Source organism: Eulemur rufifrons, chromosome 7 (assembly GCF_041146395.1).
Source record: "Eulemur rufifrons isolate Redbay chromosome 7, OSU_ERuf_1, whole genome shotgun sequence".
Lineage (NCBI taxonomy): Eukaryota > Metazoa > Chordata > Mammalia > Primates > Lemuridae > Eulemur > Eulemur rufifrons.
Window position 1 is genome coordinate 216,579,315 of NC_090989.1, and position 16,706 is coordinate 216,596,020.

Sequence of the window (16,706 nt, forward strand, 5' to 3'; positions counted from 1 at the left end):
CTTATACTCAGACAATGCTTTATGATTTACAGAGTACTTTCACTGGTATTGTATTTATTCATCACTGTGATGTTGGGTATTTATTATCTCCATTTAAAATCACAAAAATGGGTTGGGTGTGGTGGCTCACGCCTGTAATCCTAGCACTCTGGGAGGCCGAGGCGGGTGGATTGCTCAAGGTCAGGAGTTCGAGACCAGCCTGAGCAAGAGCGAGACCCCATCTCTACTAAAAATAGAAAGAAATGATCTGGACAGCTAAAAATATATACAGAAAAATTAATTAGCCGGGCATGGTGGCGCATGCCTGTAGTCCCAGCTACTTGGGAGGCTGAGACAGAAGGATCGCTTGAGCCCAGGAGTTTGAAGTTGCTGTGAGCTAGGCTGATGCCACGGCACTCTAGCCCAGGCAACAGAGCGAGACTCTGTCTCATAAAAAAAAAGAAAGAAAAAGAAAAGAATCACAAAAATGGTCAGTTAATCTCAGAGTTAATCAGCTTGTCAGTACTAGCAAAGGAACTATCACTCAGAACTATAACCTCATATCCAGGACTCCTTCTGTTACTCCGTGATGTTGCCCATAACTCACAAACATTTTTAAAAGCCTATCAAATTTAAGCTGTTACTATCTTTCTGTTCATACCATTCATCTCCATACCATTCATATTTATTTTGAGGCTAAAGCCTGTACCCTGTGTGTTCTATCAGGCTGGTAGAAATCTGATGTCTTTACTGTTTTTGTCAAGTTTGACTCTAGAGATATAAAGTATCTCTAAATACTTAGCGTATTTCTGGCTCAATAATTCAATCTAACACAGTAAGTGACAGAATGAAGATTTGAACGCAGCTGCTCTGAACAGCAGCATTTTGGTACTTGATGGTTCCTAAGGTTTGATGTAAAGGAGAACACACAAGATGACTTCAGATGACAAGGGCTCATTGTAAGGAAATCTGAAAAACTGCAGCAGCATGGAAAACCCAGACATCCATCCCTCTAGGTCCCAGAACTTTCAAAACTGGGGCCTAGCACAGACCTTCTCTTTGCTCACCTCTCCCCCTCTGTTGCCGAACAGCTTGGTTTGCTCCCACCTAGTATAGCGTGTCCCTGTTTGGCACAGGTTATCTCATTCCTGATGATACATCACTGCCTTACTTACACACCAACCTCCTGCTCACTGTTTTGCTGCCAGGGTGCAGGTATAGTTTTAGAGAACACACAGGGTTGAAGCCACAGAAAGCATATCAAAAAGAAACTCCCTGACACTGACCTTTAGAAGGGGTCTGCGGGGTTGGCTGGTGAGGACACAGGCACTTAGCTCCCTCCAGGGGAGCTGCTGGAGTTAGTGCTCATTGTTTTAACTCCATCATCCCATCCTCACCATGAGAGTGAAGCTGGTCTGTTTGGTTCCTCTCTAGCCTCAGCACATAGTAGACACTCAATACATGTTTTTTCGTAGAATTTTTTTCTCATGATAGTGCTTTATTGACAGTAGGTTATTTGACTTGGATCCTGGAGAAGTTGGCCAAACTCCAAATGTTTGGTAGACCCAGGCTGATGTGGAGAAAGTCTCAATAAGAGAAGGAGAGAGGAACTAAATTTAGACCTTTATCATAAAGGTTTATCATGTTTCAATTTAGATTAGTTCCTACATCATGTGGATTCACCTAGTTGAATGAAATTAACCTTGAAGCCACCAAGAAGAAAAATATGTTATCATGGTATTTGGGAATTTACTGAACAAGGGCCAGGGGATGGAAATAAGTCAAGAGAATTCATTGTGAACAGTTGATCAGCTTCCTAGGAGAGCATATAGATCTGTCACAATTTTCTTTGATATTTTCCTATATGTGTTTTACCAACTGGGCAAATATAAACGGTCCTGGGCTTGGCACTGATTAGAGACAAGAAATGGTAAGTCACGACTAGAACCATCTTCACCAACATATATACACAATGAATCTTTAAATATTCAAAGGAAAAGGAAGAAAAATAGCATCAGCCCATGCCTGCTCAGGAATGGTAGGCATTTTACTTTGGTAGTTTAATCTTTCAACAACTTGGTGAAGTAGGTAGTATGTCCCTAATTTACAAATAAAAAAGTGAGACCAGCAGAGTATGCTGTCTTCTGCCCGTGGCAATGTAAGTAATATGCTCAAATTTACATAAGGAAAGAGATAGATACAGACTCAGGACTGTCTTTACTCTAAAGCACATATATTGCCTCTTACTGAAAAAAATTTATTAAGTGTCCCCTGAAGTATATTTTATCAGTTGGTTTGTATTTCCTATTTCTGCGTTTTCTACTTGGCTTGTGTTTACTCATGTGAGCCTGCAGAAGAAGTGACTTGATGTAAGCAAGCGGAATTGGGGTGCATGGTTCTCATTCGTGACGCTGCAGAAAGTCTTTGTTCTAATTTCGGGCCACTTACAGTGGATTCGGGCCACATACATAGTTTATTTCAAGTGAGTTGAAACTTATCCTGGAATCTGTAGATTTCTTTTTCAAAGACAATGAAGTCCCACACAATCTTTTACACTCTTGGCTTTGTTTTTTTTTCCAGACTACTGTCAGAGGATGTAGGAATGGACATCCCCTTTGAGGAGGGAATGCTGAGTCCCGATGCTGCAGACATGAGGCCTGGTGAGAGGAGCATTTGTTCATTTCCTTCAGCGATGTGCTATATCTAAGCGTGTTCATTATGCAGTGACAGAATCATTTCCTATGCATCCCACTTGTGATTGCAGCGATAAAAGTGAAGAGAAAAAAAAAATGTGTCAGAGGAAGGTGTTAGGCTCCATTTGGTTAATTTCACAGTTGGCTTGAATACTGATGCTCACTAGTGTGGGCTACATTTTATCTCCTGGACCCAGCCTTATCTGCCAATGTTTTTAGTTCCTATGATAATTGGCTACTATACATCATGATCCCAAATTCTGACTAACGTCTAACTTCACAAATTTACATATAATTGTGAGAATGTTTAAAATTGGAAATGTGATACCAGGAATGCTCAGCACCTTAACTATAAAAACAAACAGCAAACAAACAAACAAACAAACAAAACCCACCCTACATCGTAAGGGTTTACAACCCAGGCCATACACGAAAAAGAATTTTTAAATTTCAGTTGCAAACTGCATGACTCTCACTTTGTTCTAGGGTCCCTCCCTGGGCTACACCAACTCCAAGATCATACTAGGATCCTGAATCATGGCCTTATCAGCCAAGCCTAGAACAGGGTAGGAAGAATGAAGGCAGTTACATTTGTTTTCTGTCCTAGTATTTAAAATGCATTTTTCAAAATACTAGTCATGTGACATAATTATTTTTAAATGTTCTCTGGCCAAATAAGCTTGGTAACAACTGTATGTCTATCCCACCTTCAAAGTTCACAATGCACTTTTGAATAATAAAGGCACTAAGGCTATGGTTATCCTATATGGTAAGTGGCTAGCCACATGTGGCTGTTTAAATTAATTAAAATTTAAAATAAATTTTAAAAATTCTGTTCTTCAGTTGCATTAACCTCATTTCAAGTGCTCAATAGCAGTATGTAGAACATTTTCATCCTCACAAAAATGTATTTTGGACATCACTGCTCTGAGAATTCCTGTAATATAGAAACCCAGTATCTTGCAAACTTGTGGTCAATAAGAGGGTTTTTTTCAAGTAATCCATAAAAACATTATGTGGAACCCAGTTTGGGTGATGTTCCACACAGAAAAGAAAAATCTAGTCTATGGCCATACCCTCCTAAATGTGCCCAATCTCGTCTGATCTTGAAGCTAAGCAGGGTCGGGCCTGGTTAGTACATGGATGGGAGAAAAGAAAAACGTTAATGACAAAAGACAATGCTAATTACCTTAGGACAAGGCCAGAGTTAGAATTCCAGAGTTGTGGGGTATACCAGATGACCATCAAAATACTTGATGCTGGGAAACCCTGTCATTTCTGTTCTTGAGTGAAGACAACAAACTGTTTTCTCACACAGAACACTTCTGTGACCAGATGTTTAGGGGTTTTCGCCCACACACTAGTACTCTAGTGGACGCCAACCAAGTGTCCTATAATTCAATTCCATTTTGACACTATCTATCTCAGGAAATTCCAAGGGTTTTAGGAGCTCTGTGCCTGGAACCAGGGCTAAAGAACAAATATATTTCTTACCATACTATATTAGGTTATCTCTCCACTTTTGTTTAGTTGGGATAAACTTGGTTAAAAGTGACTTCTCCAGCTCTGCTATTAAATGAAAGAAAGGCACTTGACCAGCAAGACACATCCTACAATGAAAGGGTGTGAGTCTTACCTTGAGAGGATCATCGCTGTGTTATGGAAACCAACGTCAGGCAATATTGGCGTAAGAGATAGTAACTGCTTGGGTGGGTTCAAAGAATGTAACCTGGGTGGATACTTCAGATTTTATTTAAAAAATAAAAATGAAAAACTAGCAGGCCAGGCCAGCCAAGGGAAGTTCATTGAAGATCACATACAGAGTTGTCAGGACTTGAAGAGAAGTATTTTGGGAGTGTCTATGAACATGACAAATTTCTTGCCCTTCATTCCATAGGAGTGAAGACAACATGAACTACTAGAAAATACAGTCAGCTCTTCATGTCCATGGTTTCTGCATCCATGGATTCAAGCAACTGCAGATTGAAAATATTAAAAAAAAAAAAATTTATCTGTACTGAACATGTACAGACTTGTTTCCCTTGTTATTATTCCCTAAACAATACAGTACAATATTTTACATAGCATCAGGGACTTAAATATACTTGAATTTTGGCATTCACCGTGGGAAGTCCTGGAACCAATCCCCCATTGATGCTGAGGGACTACTGTATATGTAAGCTTAACTGCTATTCTTATGCAATATACCCCTTAAAAATTCAATTCAGTATCACAGCAATGTCAAGTTCTCAAACCTGATCAGGGAAGTTCTGAGAACTAATTTTTTACCCATTTAAGCAATAGTTCCCACTTCCTGTTTCTGCATGGCCAGGGCTGATGGGGCTCGAGAGAGGCAATACTGAGGTCTGTTGTCAAGAAAGGAGTCTGAATCCCATATGAGGATTTTTGGCAGGTCTGCTTTTGCTGAAATGGCCTTAAAAATGTTTTTCACAGAGGCCCAAACCCATTCTTGGTGACAATATGTATGCAGGTTGAGTATCCCTTATCTGAAATGCTTGGGACCATAAGTATTTTAGATTTCGAATTTTTTCAGATTTTGGAATATTTGTACTATACTTACAGATTGAGTATCCCAAATTGGAAAATCCAAACTCTGAAATGCTCCAGTGAGGATTTTCTTTGAGCATCATGTCATTGCTCAAAAAGTTTCACATTTTGGAGAATTTTGGATTTGGGATTTTCAGATTGAGGATGCTCAACCTTTGATCTAATACTTGATGTTGCTGTTCTTCTTCTTGTTTAGAACCTCCTAATTCTCTGGATCTTAATGGCACTCATCCTCGGAGAATCAAGCTCACAGCCCCGAATATCAATCTTTCTCTGGACCAAAGTGAAGGATCTATTCTCTCCGATGATAACCTGGACAGTCCGGATGAAATTGATATCAACGTGGATGAACTCGACACCCCTGATGAAGCAGATTCTTTTGAGTACACTGGCCATGGTAAGCCGCTAATTTGGCAAGGCCAAAGTTAAATGATATATGAATGATTATCTAAGTGACATTAGGAAAAAAACCTCCCATTTTTGTGCCAGTGGATCCTTTCTGTGATTTCTAGAAGCTTCTGTTTGTATCTCAGGTCATAAGTGGCCATGAATGCCAGTTTAGAGCTTGATGGAGTAAGTATAGTTCACAGAGGTTATATATAATCATTGCTCTTTTTGTAAACCCCTACTCTATGCCAGGCCTATGCTAGAAAGTAGGGGTGAGGGAAAGCTGTTACGTGCTATGTTGTAAGAAACCTGGGACTAGGTTTGAGAGAAAGAGAATTTAATCTGAAAGATAGAATTTGAAGAGAAGAAATCAGGGTTTCCTAGTTTCTTGTACAAGCCCCCACTGTCTGGAATGTTCTTTACCTCAGATCCTTATATGACTGGCACCTTAATCAGATGCCACCTCCTCAGAGAGGCCTTCTGTGATCTCTGTAATCAAAGGTGCTGCCCACCTCCCTATTCCATCATCCGGTCTCTCTTGATCCCAGGAGTCATTTTATTTCCTATGTATCACTAAGGAACTTGTATTATTTAACTGTTTGCTTTCATGTTTATTGTGTTTCTTTTCCCACTAGAATGTATGCTCCATGAGGACTTCATGGGACTTTATCTTATTTGATGCTATATCTCCAAAAAAGTAGGAAGGAAGAAGGGCTGGGATAGGTGGGATATGGCAAGGATAAAAAAGGAAGAAATTTACAAGTTTCCGGATCCAAGACAGACACTTCTGATGGGAATATCAGTCTCACTTTAGTTCTTTCTCTTGCTCAATAGAATTTGGTTTGTTAGTTACAAATATTGTACATTTGCTTTGAAAATGGCATCATGTAGTTTCTGTCTCAGTACTAGCTGAGGTGCCATTCTCTGAAGTTATAATATTTGACAGTGCTTTCATTCATCATAAAAATTCATCTAGTCTTAAAAAGCAATACAATTGCTCAATTGAAGGACGCCCTGACTTCTAGAGACACGCTAATTCCAGCAGTTCCACTCATAGAAGAACATAATTAGAAAACTAGGAAATTCATCAAATTAGCTAATTAATTCCACCAGCGGTCATTGAGCCAGGGGGCTACAACTGTGACTAGTTCAGATTCAGACTCTGCCTTCACAGAGTTTACGGCTTTATTTCCTCAAATTAAAAAAAAAAAAAAAAAGTAGCTAAACTCATTCTATAATCTATTATGTTTGAGTAGAGATTTGACAATTGCATTTTAATCATGTTCATGAATTTCTATCATCATCTGGGTATTCGATCCTGTAGATTGAAATACACAAATAGGAAGTGAAAGAAGGTCTGGAATTTATGCTCTTTCCTGTCATCCCAAAGAGCCTTTAGCAGCTCCTCCCATACCAGCTGCCCCAGCAGCTCCTGCCCTTTTCCTGCTAATATATTGGCGAAATCCCACAGAAGACAGCTGTGGCGTGACCCTGCTGGTCTCTCCCTCTCCTCCCCTCTCACTTCTCTGTTGCCGGGAGAGCTGTGTCACACCACATCTGAACCTTTTATTTTTATAAATAGTAAAAACATCAGCAAAGTGGTGGTGGCTAAGCAAACTGGTAATTCAAGCTGCCACTTGCTGACATAGTTCTTTTTATTTAGTTGACATAGTTATGTTGAAAGCACCAGTTTAATCGCCACAACCCTACTTTTAGTTCCTAAACTCAAAGGACAGAATTTTAAAGTAAGTTGAATTTTAAAATCCACTTTGATTTTCAAATGAAAGATATATGTTTAGACACAGTTTTAAACAAACAAAAATGTGAAACATTGAGAACACAAAGTACATCTAAATAGCTATATTTTGTAAACATGCAGACATAGATAACTGACTGAAAAGAGGATTAGATTATAAATATTTAGGTTATTAAGTATGTCCGATTTCCTTAAATAAGTTTGACAGTCAATATCTCCGACATTTCGTTTTGACACTTCTTGTTTTATGTTTACTGTGAAGGTACATCCTCAGCCTTCAAACACACGGTTTGGCTTGTGATTATCTTTCAAAATTTTTTTAGAGCAATTTTTGTGAATCCATGCATAAGTCAAAAATTCATGTTGTTCTTGAATAAGAATTCCGTCGTGGAACCAATGCTGCACAAACAGCTCAAAATATCAACAAAGTGTTTAGGAAGGATGTGGTAACGAATGCATGGTAGGCCCATGGTTTGGGAAGTTCCATTCTGGTGATTTTAATCTTGAAAATGAGCCACATGGGTGACCTGAGGCCCAGGGTGATAATGATGAGCTGAAAGCTGTAGTGAAAGCGAATCCATCTCAACCAACACGTGAATTAACAGCAAGGTTTGAGGTCACTCTTTCAACAACATTGGGTCGTTTGAAACAAATTGGCAAGGTAAAGGAGCTGGAAAGATGGGTTTCACATGAATTAAATGAGCGTCAGAAGATAAATTGTCTCGAAGCTTGCCTTTTTTCGCTGTCACAACATAAAGACAAACCATTTCTACACCATATTGTTGCATGTGATGAAAACTGGATTCTTTTTGACAATTGCAAGCATTCGCACAATGGTTGGATAAAGATGAAGTGCCAAAACACACTCCAAAATAAAATATTCATCATAAAAAGCTAATGGTGTCTGTTTGGTGGTCCAGTGCTGGTATTATCCGCTACAGCTTCATGAAACCTGGTTAATCGATTACAGCAGATGTCTACTGCAACCAGTCGGATGAAATGATGAGGATGCTTGGGATTAAGCAGCCAAGATTGGTCAATACAGACAGGCCAATCCTCTTGCAAGATAACGCTCTACCACATGTCACACGAACAACACTGCTCAAACTACGGAAGCTGGATTTGAAAACTCTCTGTCATCCACCATATTCACCAGACCTTGCCCCAGCTGACTACCACTTCTTTCAGGCTTTGGACCACTTCTTGCAAGGAAAAATATTCAATTCTCAGCAAGCTGTGGAAAACGCCTTTCACGATACCATCACCACTCACTCTCCAGGCTTCTTCGCTGCTGGTATAAACAAGCTACCATTAAGGTGGCAAAACTGTGTCAATAGTTTAGGCACATACTTTGATTAATTGCACTGTTTCTCGTGTGAGATATAATAAACTACACTTTTGATTTGAAATCGGACATTTCATATTTAATGACCTAATACATCGTAGTCTTGAAGTATGAAATAAATGTTTGAAAAAGGCATGTTTTGGGGGTTTCTCATAAGAGCATTTTGAACCAGGCATATACATTCTAAGCAAAATTGGAGTTTTTAAGGCACAGTTTTTCAAAAACACTTGATCAGTAATTTATTTTTTAATGAACACATAATGCTTACTATGTGCCAGGATCCAGTCTAGGTCCTTTGTAAATATCAACTATTTTAATCCTCCTGTCAACTCTATAAAATAGCTATTGTGTTTCCCCCCGTTTTATATATGAGAGGTTAAAGAATTTGCATAAGGTCACATAGCCAGTAAATGACAGAACCAGCATTCAAACTCAGAGCTACCATCATGGACCTCTGATCCATGCTGCTTCCCAGTGAATATACCAACAATGAATAGAGAGGGTCTTTTACTAGATTAGGCTTACATACCTGCAATCAGGCATGACAGCCTCCCCTCACATTTATACTTTCTTTTATCCGGCGATTTTCATGATTTGAGGACTCTTCCTTTACCAGATGCCTGAAGTTCTTGCACACCACGTGCCTGTTTCATTTGGTGGCTGATAATCAAACACCTCTGCCAAGGTTTTTGCCCACAATGCAATTTTGCTTACAGAAAATCTATGAATCTCATTCTCCAAAGATGTTTACTTGGTCTTCACTTCTAAGCAATTTTTGTAAAATAATTATGTCCAAACAGTTGGGAAATATAATTTAAGGTGCTGATATAATTAAGGTTAGATTTCCTTTTATATTTACAAAATGTCAGTGATATCAGAAATAGATGGACAGTGATGGACTTAGGAGGTCAATCTTTCATATTAAGGAGATCTGAGTTTTTTCTTCTTTAATGCTTTCATTTACTAATTCTAGAAACTTAAAACTATCCCACCGTGAGAAAAAATCATGACCTATTTCTGTTTTCCAAACCAACAACAAAGTTATTTTTACCATCATTCTGATCGTAACAAAGGTATTTCATAAGGGAAGTAGAAAAATGATAAAGAATTTTTCCTGTATATTTCTGATAAGAAACATTCATGTGCTCTTATATTTTTCTTTCTTATGCACCCAAGTGATGTTCAGTGACCTCTTCTAAGCTATCTTTTCTAAAACTAACCCCTGTGACAGTGTTCTGTGTTAATAAGGCACCCCAACATTATTTCCAGAAAATCAGGGTGCCACTTCATTTACTTTCCCTATTTACAGTCTTCCATTATTTTCACAGCTTACAGACAACCAGCTTATATAAAATCAATTTTATGTTTTAACTCTGAATATAAACTAATTAAGTATTAAACTTATTTTGTTTTACCCAAAGCAGACTTATGCCATAATGGTGGTGTCTGAAAGGGTGATTTTTCTTTGTATTTTTGTATGCTGAGATTTTACACTCATTAACTGCCTCCCTGCCTGACGTTTGTCATCAAACGAATTTTAAAGACTCTTTAACTGTATACAGGATGTCTTTCTTATAATGACAACAACAAAAAAATTCAAACATTATGTCTTCTAAAAGTATTCACATTATCAGTGCAAGACTGTGATATAGAAAGCTAGCCACCTTTCACAAATGTATGTCCCCACTGGAAAGCCACAGCTGACATCATCTTTAGTGAGTCCATAATAATCACCAACAATGCATTCCCCATCGTGGTCTGTGTAGCACAGAACATTCAAGAGCTTGTGTGCCAGCTCAGAAAGACAAAAGGAAATGTTCAATTTGCCTTCTACCCTGGGTCCAGAGTTTTAATTGACTTCAATAGTCACCAGGGAGAAAATTTCATTGTTGACAAAAAGAGAGAGAAAGAATCAAACATCTCTTGGTGAAGAGGGCCTTAGACCAAAAATTAGATTTGGAGGGCCTGGGGACAGAGTTAAATAAGATCTGAAAATTTTTGCAAATAGTGGGAAAATGAAGGCTGGGGGTAGCAGGAGGGGAGAATAGTAATTTATAGTTATAGAAGAAGAATTGTTAGGATCAGGAGGGCTTTGCTAATACAAGGGAGTCAATAAAGCTATCTTTATTTCTTAATACGTTGTATTATTGACTTCTAGAAATGAGCACTTTAAGAGAAGGTAACATACCTCTAGCCCTCTAGCTCTTAAAGAACTCTTTTTTTTTTTTTTCATTTACATCAGTCAGAAGAGGAAGGGAAGAAGGAGCCCCAGTAAGTGGCCAGTTCTCACCCTCTGAAACATAAGGAGTAACACCTCAAAAAAAGGTCCAGCCCCAGACTTTTATAGCAAAATAAATAATAATGTTTTTGAAAAGAAACTGTAGGAAAATACTGATATGAGTGTGCGTGTATCCACATCTATACTTGTAATGTAGAGGTGTCCTTTCTTACTATGATACCGTAATCAAAAAACATAAAGAAAAAAATTAACAGATTCAACTACATAAAAATATTAAATTTCTATTTGATAGAAAAAAATATATATATATCTCAATTTAAAAGCTAAGCTCAGGTAAGCACAAGGCAGAAAAATAATTGTAACATGTGAGAAAGTTCTACATAGAAAACTCTAACAAATTAATAAGGACCATAATAGGAAAAGGATTTAAAAGAGACCTCTCTGTCAGTAAGAGAAATATAAAGAGCCAATAAACATTTAAAAATTCTCACCTTCTTTAATAATTAAAGAAATTCAAATTACAACAACAACGAGACCATTTTCACCTGAAATTGTCAAAGGTTAAAAACTATGATAGCCTCCAGTATTCTTGACAGTGGGATGAAACAGGCACTCTCATACATTTTGGTGTGACACATGCAAGGGCAAAAATGTTGATAAAAACCTTAAATGCTTATACTCGCTGACCCAGCATTTCATTACTAGAAAGTTGCTCTATAGCCATGATTCTCCAACCCCCGGGCCATGGACAGGTACCAGTCTGTGTCCTGTTAGGAACAGGGCTGCACAGCAGGAGGTGAGCTGTGGGCAGGTGAGCAAAGCTTCATCTGTGTTTAGCTGCTCCCCATCGCTTGCATCACCACCTGAGCTCCGCCTCCTGTCAGATCAATGGTGACATTAGTTGCAGGAAAACAAGCTCAGGGTTCCCATTGATTCTGCATTATGGTGAATTGTACAATTATTTCACTATGCATTACAATATAATAATAGAAATAAAGTGCACAATAAATGTATTGCACTTGAATCATCCCAAAACAATCCCACCAACCCCTGTGCATGGAAAAATTGTCTTCCATGATACTGGTCCCTGGTGCCAAAAAGGTTGTTGCCAAAAAGCATTATGTGCACAAATAAGGTAAGATACCTGTATGCAGATACTTACTGAAGCAAATTCTTTTTTTTGAGACAGAATCTCACTCTGTTGCCCAGGCTAGAGTGCCATGGCATCAGCCTAGCTCACAGCAACCTCAAACTCCTGGGCTCAAGCGATCCTCCCTTCTCGGCCTCCAGAGTGCTAGGATTATAGGTGTGAGCCACCACACCTGGCCTTGAAGCAAATTCTTTATAAGGACAACAACAAAATGAAATAAAACTAAATTTCCATCACCATGGGATTGGTAAACTAAAAGATATCAGTAAAATGGAACACTTGAGGTACACTTATAAAAATGAGAAGATTTATATTTAATGAGAAGAAAAGAAGCCCATACTATATTAATAGATAGGAACAAATTATAGAACAATATGTATAGGACATGCAGAATATATGGAATAATCACACTTTTGGGGGGGAAAGTGTGTAAATGCAGAGGAAGAAGAATATACATCACACAGTAATGGATGAGTGACATTGGCAATTTTCGCTTTTTTCAAGAACAATTTCTGTATTGCTGGTACTTTTATTTGTGTCTTTTACTTTTTAAAAAATTAATAAACCTTATTCTCTAGAGGAGTTTTAGTTTAGCAAATTTGAGTGGAAAGCACAGAGGTCTCCTATACCTTCTTCATACACACACAACCTCCTTCCCTATCTACATCTCTCATCAGAGTGTACATTTGTTAACATTGATGAACCTGCATTGACACATCAGTATCGCCTAAAGTCCATAGTTTACATGAGGGTTCACTCTTGGTGTAGTGCACTCTATGGGCTTGGACGAATGTATAGTGACATGTACCCACCATTACAGTATCATACAGAGTAGTTTCACTGCCCTAAAAATCCTCTGTGCTCTGCCTGTTCATCCCTCTCTCCTCCCTAACCCCTGGCAGTATCACTGATCCTTTTACTGTCTCTGCAGTTTTGCCTTTTCCAGAATGGTATATAGTTAAAGTCATGCAATACGTAGACTTTTCAGATTGGTTTCCTTCACTTATGCATTTAAGGTTCCTATATGTCTTTTCATGACTGGATAGCTCATTTCTTCTTAGTGCTGAATGATATTCCATTGTCTGGATGTACCACGGTTTATTTCTTTGTTTACCTACTGAGGACATCTTAGTTGCTTCCAAGTTTTGGCAATTATGAATAAAGCTGCTAGAAACATCCACGTGCAGGTTTATGTGTGGACATACATTTTCAACTCATTTGGGTAATTACCAAGGAGTGTGATTGCTGGATTGTATGGTAAGAGTAGGTTTAATTCTGTAAGAAACTGCCAAATTGTCTCCCAAAGTAGCTAGACCATTTGCATTCCCACCAACAATGAACGAAAGTACTTGTTGCTCTACATCCTCTCCAACATTTGGTGTCAGTGTTTTGGATTTTGGCCATTCTAATAGATATGTAGTAGTCTCTCATTATTGTTTTTTTTTTTTTTTTTTTTTTTTTTGAGACAGAGTCTCACTCTGTTGCCCGGGCTAGAGTGAGTGCCGTGGCGTCAGCCTAGCTCACAGCAACCTCAAACTCCTGAGCTCAAGCGATCCTCCTGTCTCAGCCTCCCGAGTAGCTGGGACTACAGGCATGCGCCACCATGCCCGGCTAATTTTTTCTATATATATTTTTAGCTGTCCATATAATTTCTTTCTATTTTTAGTAGAGACGGGGTCTTGCTCTTGCTCAGGCTGGTCTCGAACTCCTGAGCTCAAACGATCCGCCCACCTCGGCCTCCCAGAGTGCTAGGATTACAGGCGTGAGCCACCGCACCCGGCCTCATTATTGTTTTAATTTGCAATTCGCTAGTGACATATGATGTTGATAATCTTTTTATATGCTTATTTGCCATCTGTTTATCTTCTTTGGTGAGGTGTCTGTTCAGGTCTTTTGCCCATTTTATAATTAAGTTGTTCATTTTCTTATTGTTGAGTTTTAAGCATTCTTTGTATATATTGGATAGCAGTCCTTTATCAGATGTGTGTTTTGCAAATATTTTCTTCCATTTTATGGCTGGTCTGCTCATCCTCTTGACATTACCTTTCACAGAGCAGAAGTTTTTAATTTTAATGAAGTCCAGCTTATCAATTATTTCTTGCATGGGTCATGTCTTTGGTGTTTTATCTAAAAAGTCACCTCCATAACCCAAGATCAGTTAGATTTTCTCTTTTGTTATCTTCTTGGAGTTTTACCGTTTTGCATTTTACATTTAGGTCTATGATCCATTTTGAGTTAATTTTTGTGAAGTGTCTAAGGTCTGGGTCTAGATTCATTTTCTTGCATATGGATGTTCAGTTGCTCTAGCTCCATTTATGGAAAAGGCTACCTTTGCTCCTTTCTCAAAGATCAGTTGACTATATTTATGTGGTGTGTGTTTTCCTTTTATAGCCAGAACAAAGAATGTAGTATACATTCTACACACTTTCATTGAAGCAACTTCAATAAAAGTGTATAGAAAACGAAACAAAACAACCCACCCTCACCCCACAGAGTCCACCAGGATCAAGCTAGAGCATGTCAGAGAGTACCAAACATGATGCAGAGGGTTGAGTGGGCAGTAAGTTCACTGCAAGGAAGGGCATGTGTGTACAGGAGCACCAGAAGACAAACCCACCTTAGAGTCCAGAGTTCTGAGGGAGGAGAGACCAGAGGGGAAACAGGGTCCCAGGAAGGGAGCCAAGACTAGCATCCCAGGGTCCTACTCCATGTAGAAAGGAAGAAGCAGGAAGGGATTCCATACAGATGGATGGATTTGCACAAGCAACACAGTGCTTGATCTGAAGTCAAACGTTTCTGCTTTATGTCCTTAACTAGCTGCCGAGCGCTGGTGGGAACACAGTGGAAGCAGGAGGGAGCCAAGGCTGTGTAGGTAGTGGTGGCTGCTGGTGTTGGCAGAAAAGGCTAGGATTGCTTCCCAACTGAACTTCACTTTGCTATTCTAAGTCATGGGTAATTAGACACTTTTGAATGTATAATTGCAGAATCTTCCAGAACATAATGACATTGTTGTGGCTCCCTTACAGATTACCTATATTTCCAGGAACTTGTCCAGGCTTTCCTTTATATACCCACTCACCCAATTTTTATTGAGTGTTCTGAGGAGGTTTACAAGCTAATTAGGGAGTGGGTTGGCAGAAGTGAATATTAAAGGTGATTAAGGCACAGTGCCTTAGCCCAGGGAACTTACAGCCTCTTAATAAAAAAAGTAAGAACGAGAATCACACATTCAGGGTGCAATGTGATAGCTTAGAAGAGTGGAAAATGGTAAAAGTTTTTACTATATTTGCTTACTGACTGTGATCTAAAGCAAACTACTTTGGAGTCAGTTTTTGCATTGATATAATGTTTGTTTTAATAGCTACTACTGTGCCTGGTACAAGGTAGATACTTAATAAAGTTTTGCTATTATTATTATCAAAGTGCCATAGGAGGAACACCAGTAGAGTGCAGTGTAAATTCAATGTTCTTTTTCCATGACTGGAAAAATAAGAATGATAATATCTCAGAACTATGGTGGTTATAAATAATCTTTCCCTTCAAATTACTTTAACATACAAAGCATAACCATTGTTAAACTCTGCTACTACTACCTTTAGTAAGAATGGAAACAATTGCTGCTTATGGGTTTTTTTTTTTAAGAAAAAAATTATTACTTTTATTAAGAGTAAATTTCTCCCCAAGGAGAGCTCAGTGGATCCTTTCATTGTTTTATGTACCCACAAATTTAGGAGTCTTGTGAATTTTGGCCATAGGAGGAACACCAGTAGAGTGCAGTGTAAATTCAATGTTCTTTTGCCATGACTGGAAAAATAAGAATGATAATATCTCAGAACTATGGTGGTTATAAATAATCTTTCCCTTCAAATTACTTTAACATACAAAGCATAACCATTGTTAAACTCTGCTACTACTACCTTTAGTAAGAATGGAAACAATTGCTGCTTATGGTTTTTTTTTTTTAAGAAAAAAAATTATTACTTTTATTAAGAGTAAATTTCTCCCCAAGGAGAGCTCAGTGGATCCTTTCATTGTTTTATGTACCCACAAATTTAGGAGTCTTGTGAATTTTTGGCCTTGTAGCATTTATGTTCAAAATTATTTGTTTCTCACTTTCTGTGGCATATATTGAAATAGTACATAGAGGCAATATCAAATTTATGTTCAAATGTGCTTCCAGTAGGGAATTCAACCCTATTATAAGAGTTAGAGCAGGGATCTTAGCTGGTAGTATCACCACGACTCCAAGCTAAGGGCCCCCAAAGACTCTGAGCACTCAAGAGATGTGGCCCAAGGAAACCAAGATTATCTCGGCCTGATAAATAGCCTTTCACCCCATCAGGAAGACCCGCGGTCTTTAACCTGCATGATCAAGGACGAGTTAGTACCGGCTTATACCCATTGGATCACTACTGATGCAAGACAGTTCTGACCTTGCACTTATTCCTTCAACCTGGCCTTAGCATGGGATTTAGTTGTTCAACCCATTTATGCAAAAGACTTTATAATAAAGACTGAGTGTGACTGATGTGGTCAGGAGGGTGGGAAGCTCTGTAAGAGCTGTGCAGAACAGGGAGTTCCATCAGGTT

The 16,706-nt window shown here is 38.6% G+C and overlaps 1 protein-coding gene across 3 annotated transcripts in view; it reads left to right on the top strand.

The window, feature by feature from the left end:
- Positions 1-16,706, top strand: part of PRUNE2 (prune homolog 2 with BCH domain) — a 255,114-nt gene that overhangs the window by 209,041 nt on the left and 29,367 nt on the right. For all 3 annotated transcript variants that reach the window (XM_069474102.1, XM_069474103.1, XM_069474101.1), the window contains exons 10-11: positions 2,560-2,639; positions 5,437-5,637. In XM_069474102.1, the coding sequence (XP_069330203.1) occupies positions 2,560-2,639; positions 5,437-5,637 (281 nt within the window). The remainder of the gene's footprint in view (positions 1-2,559; positions 2,640-5,436; positions 5,638-16,706) is intronic.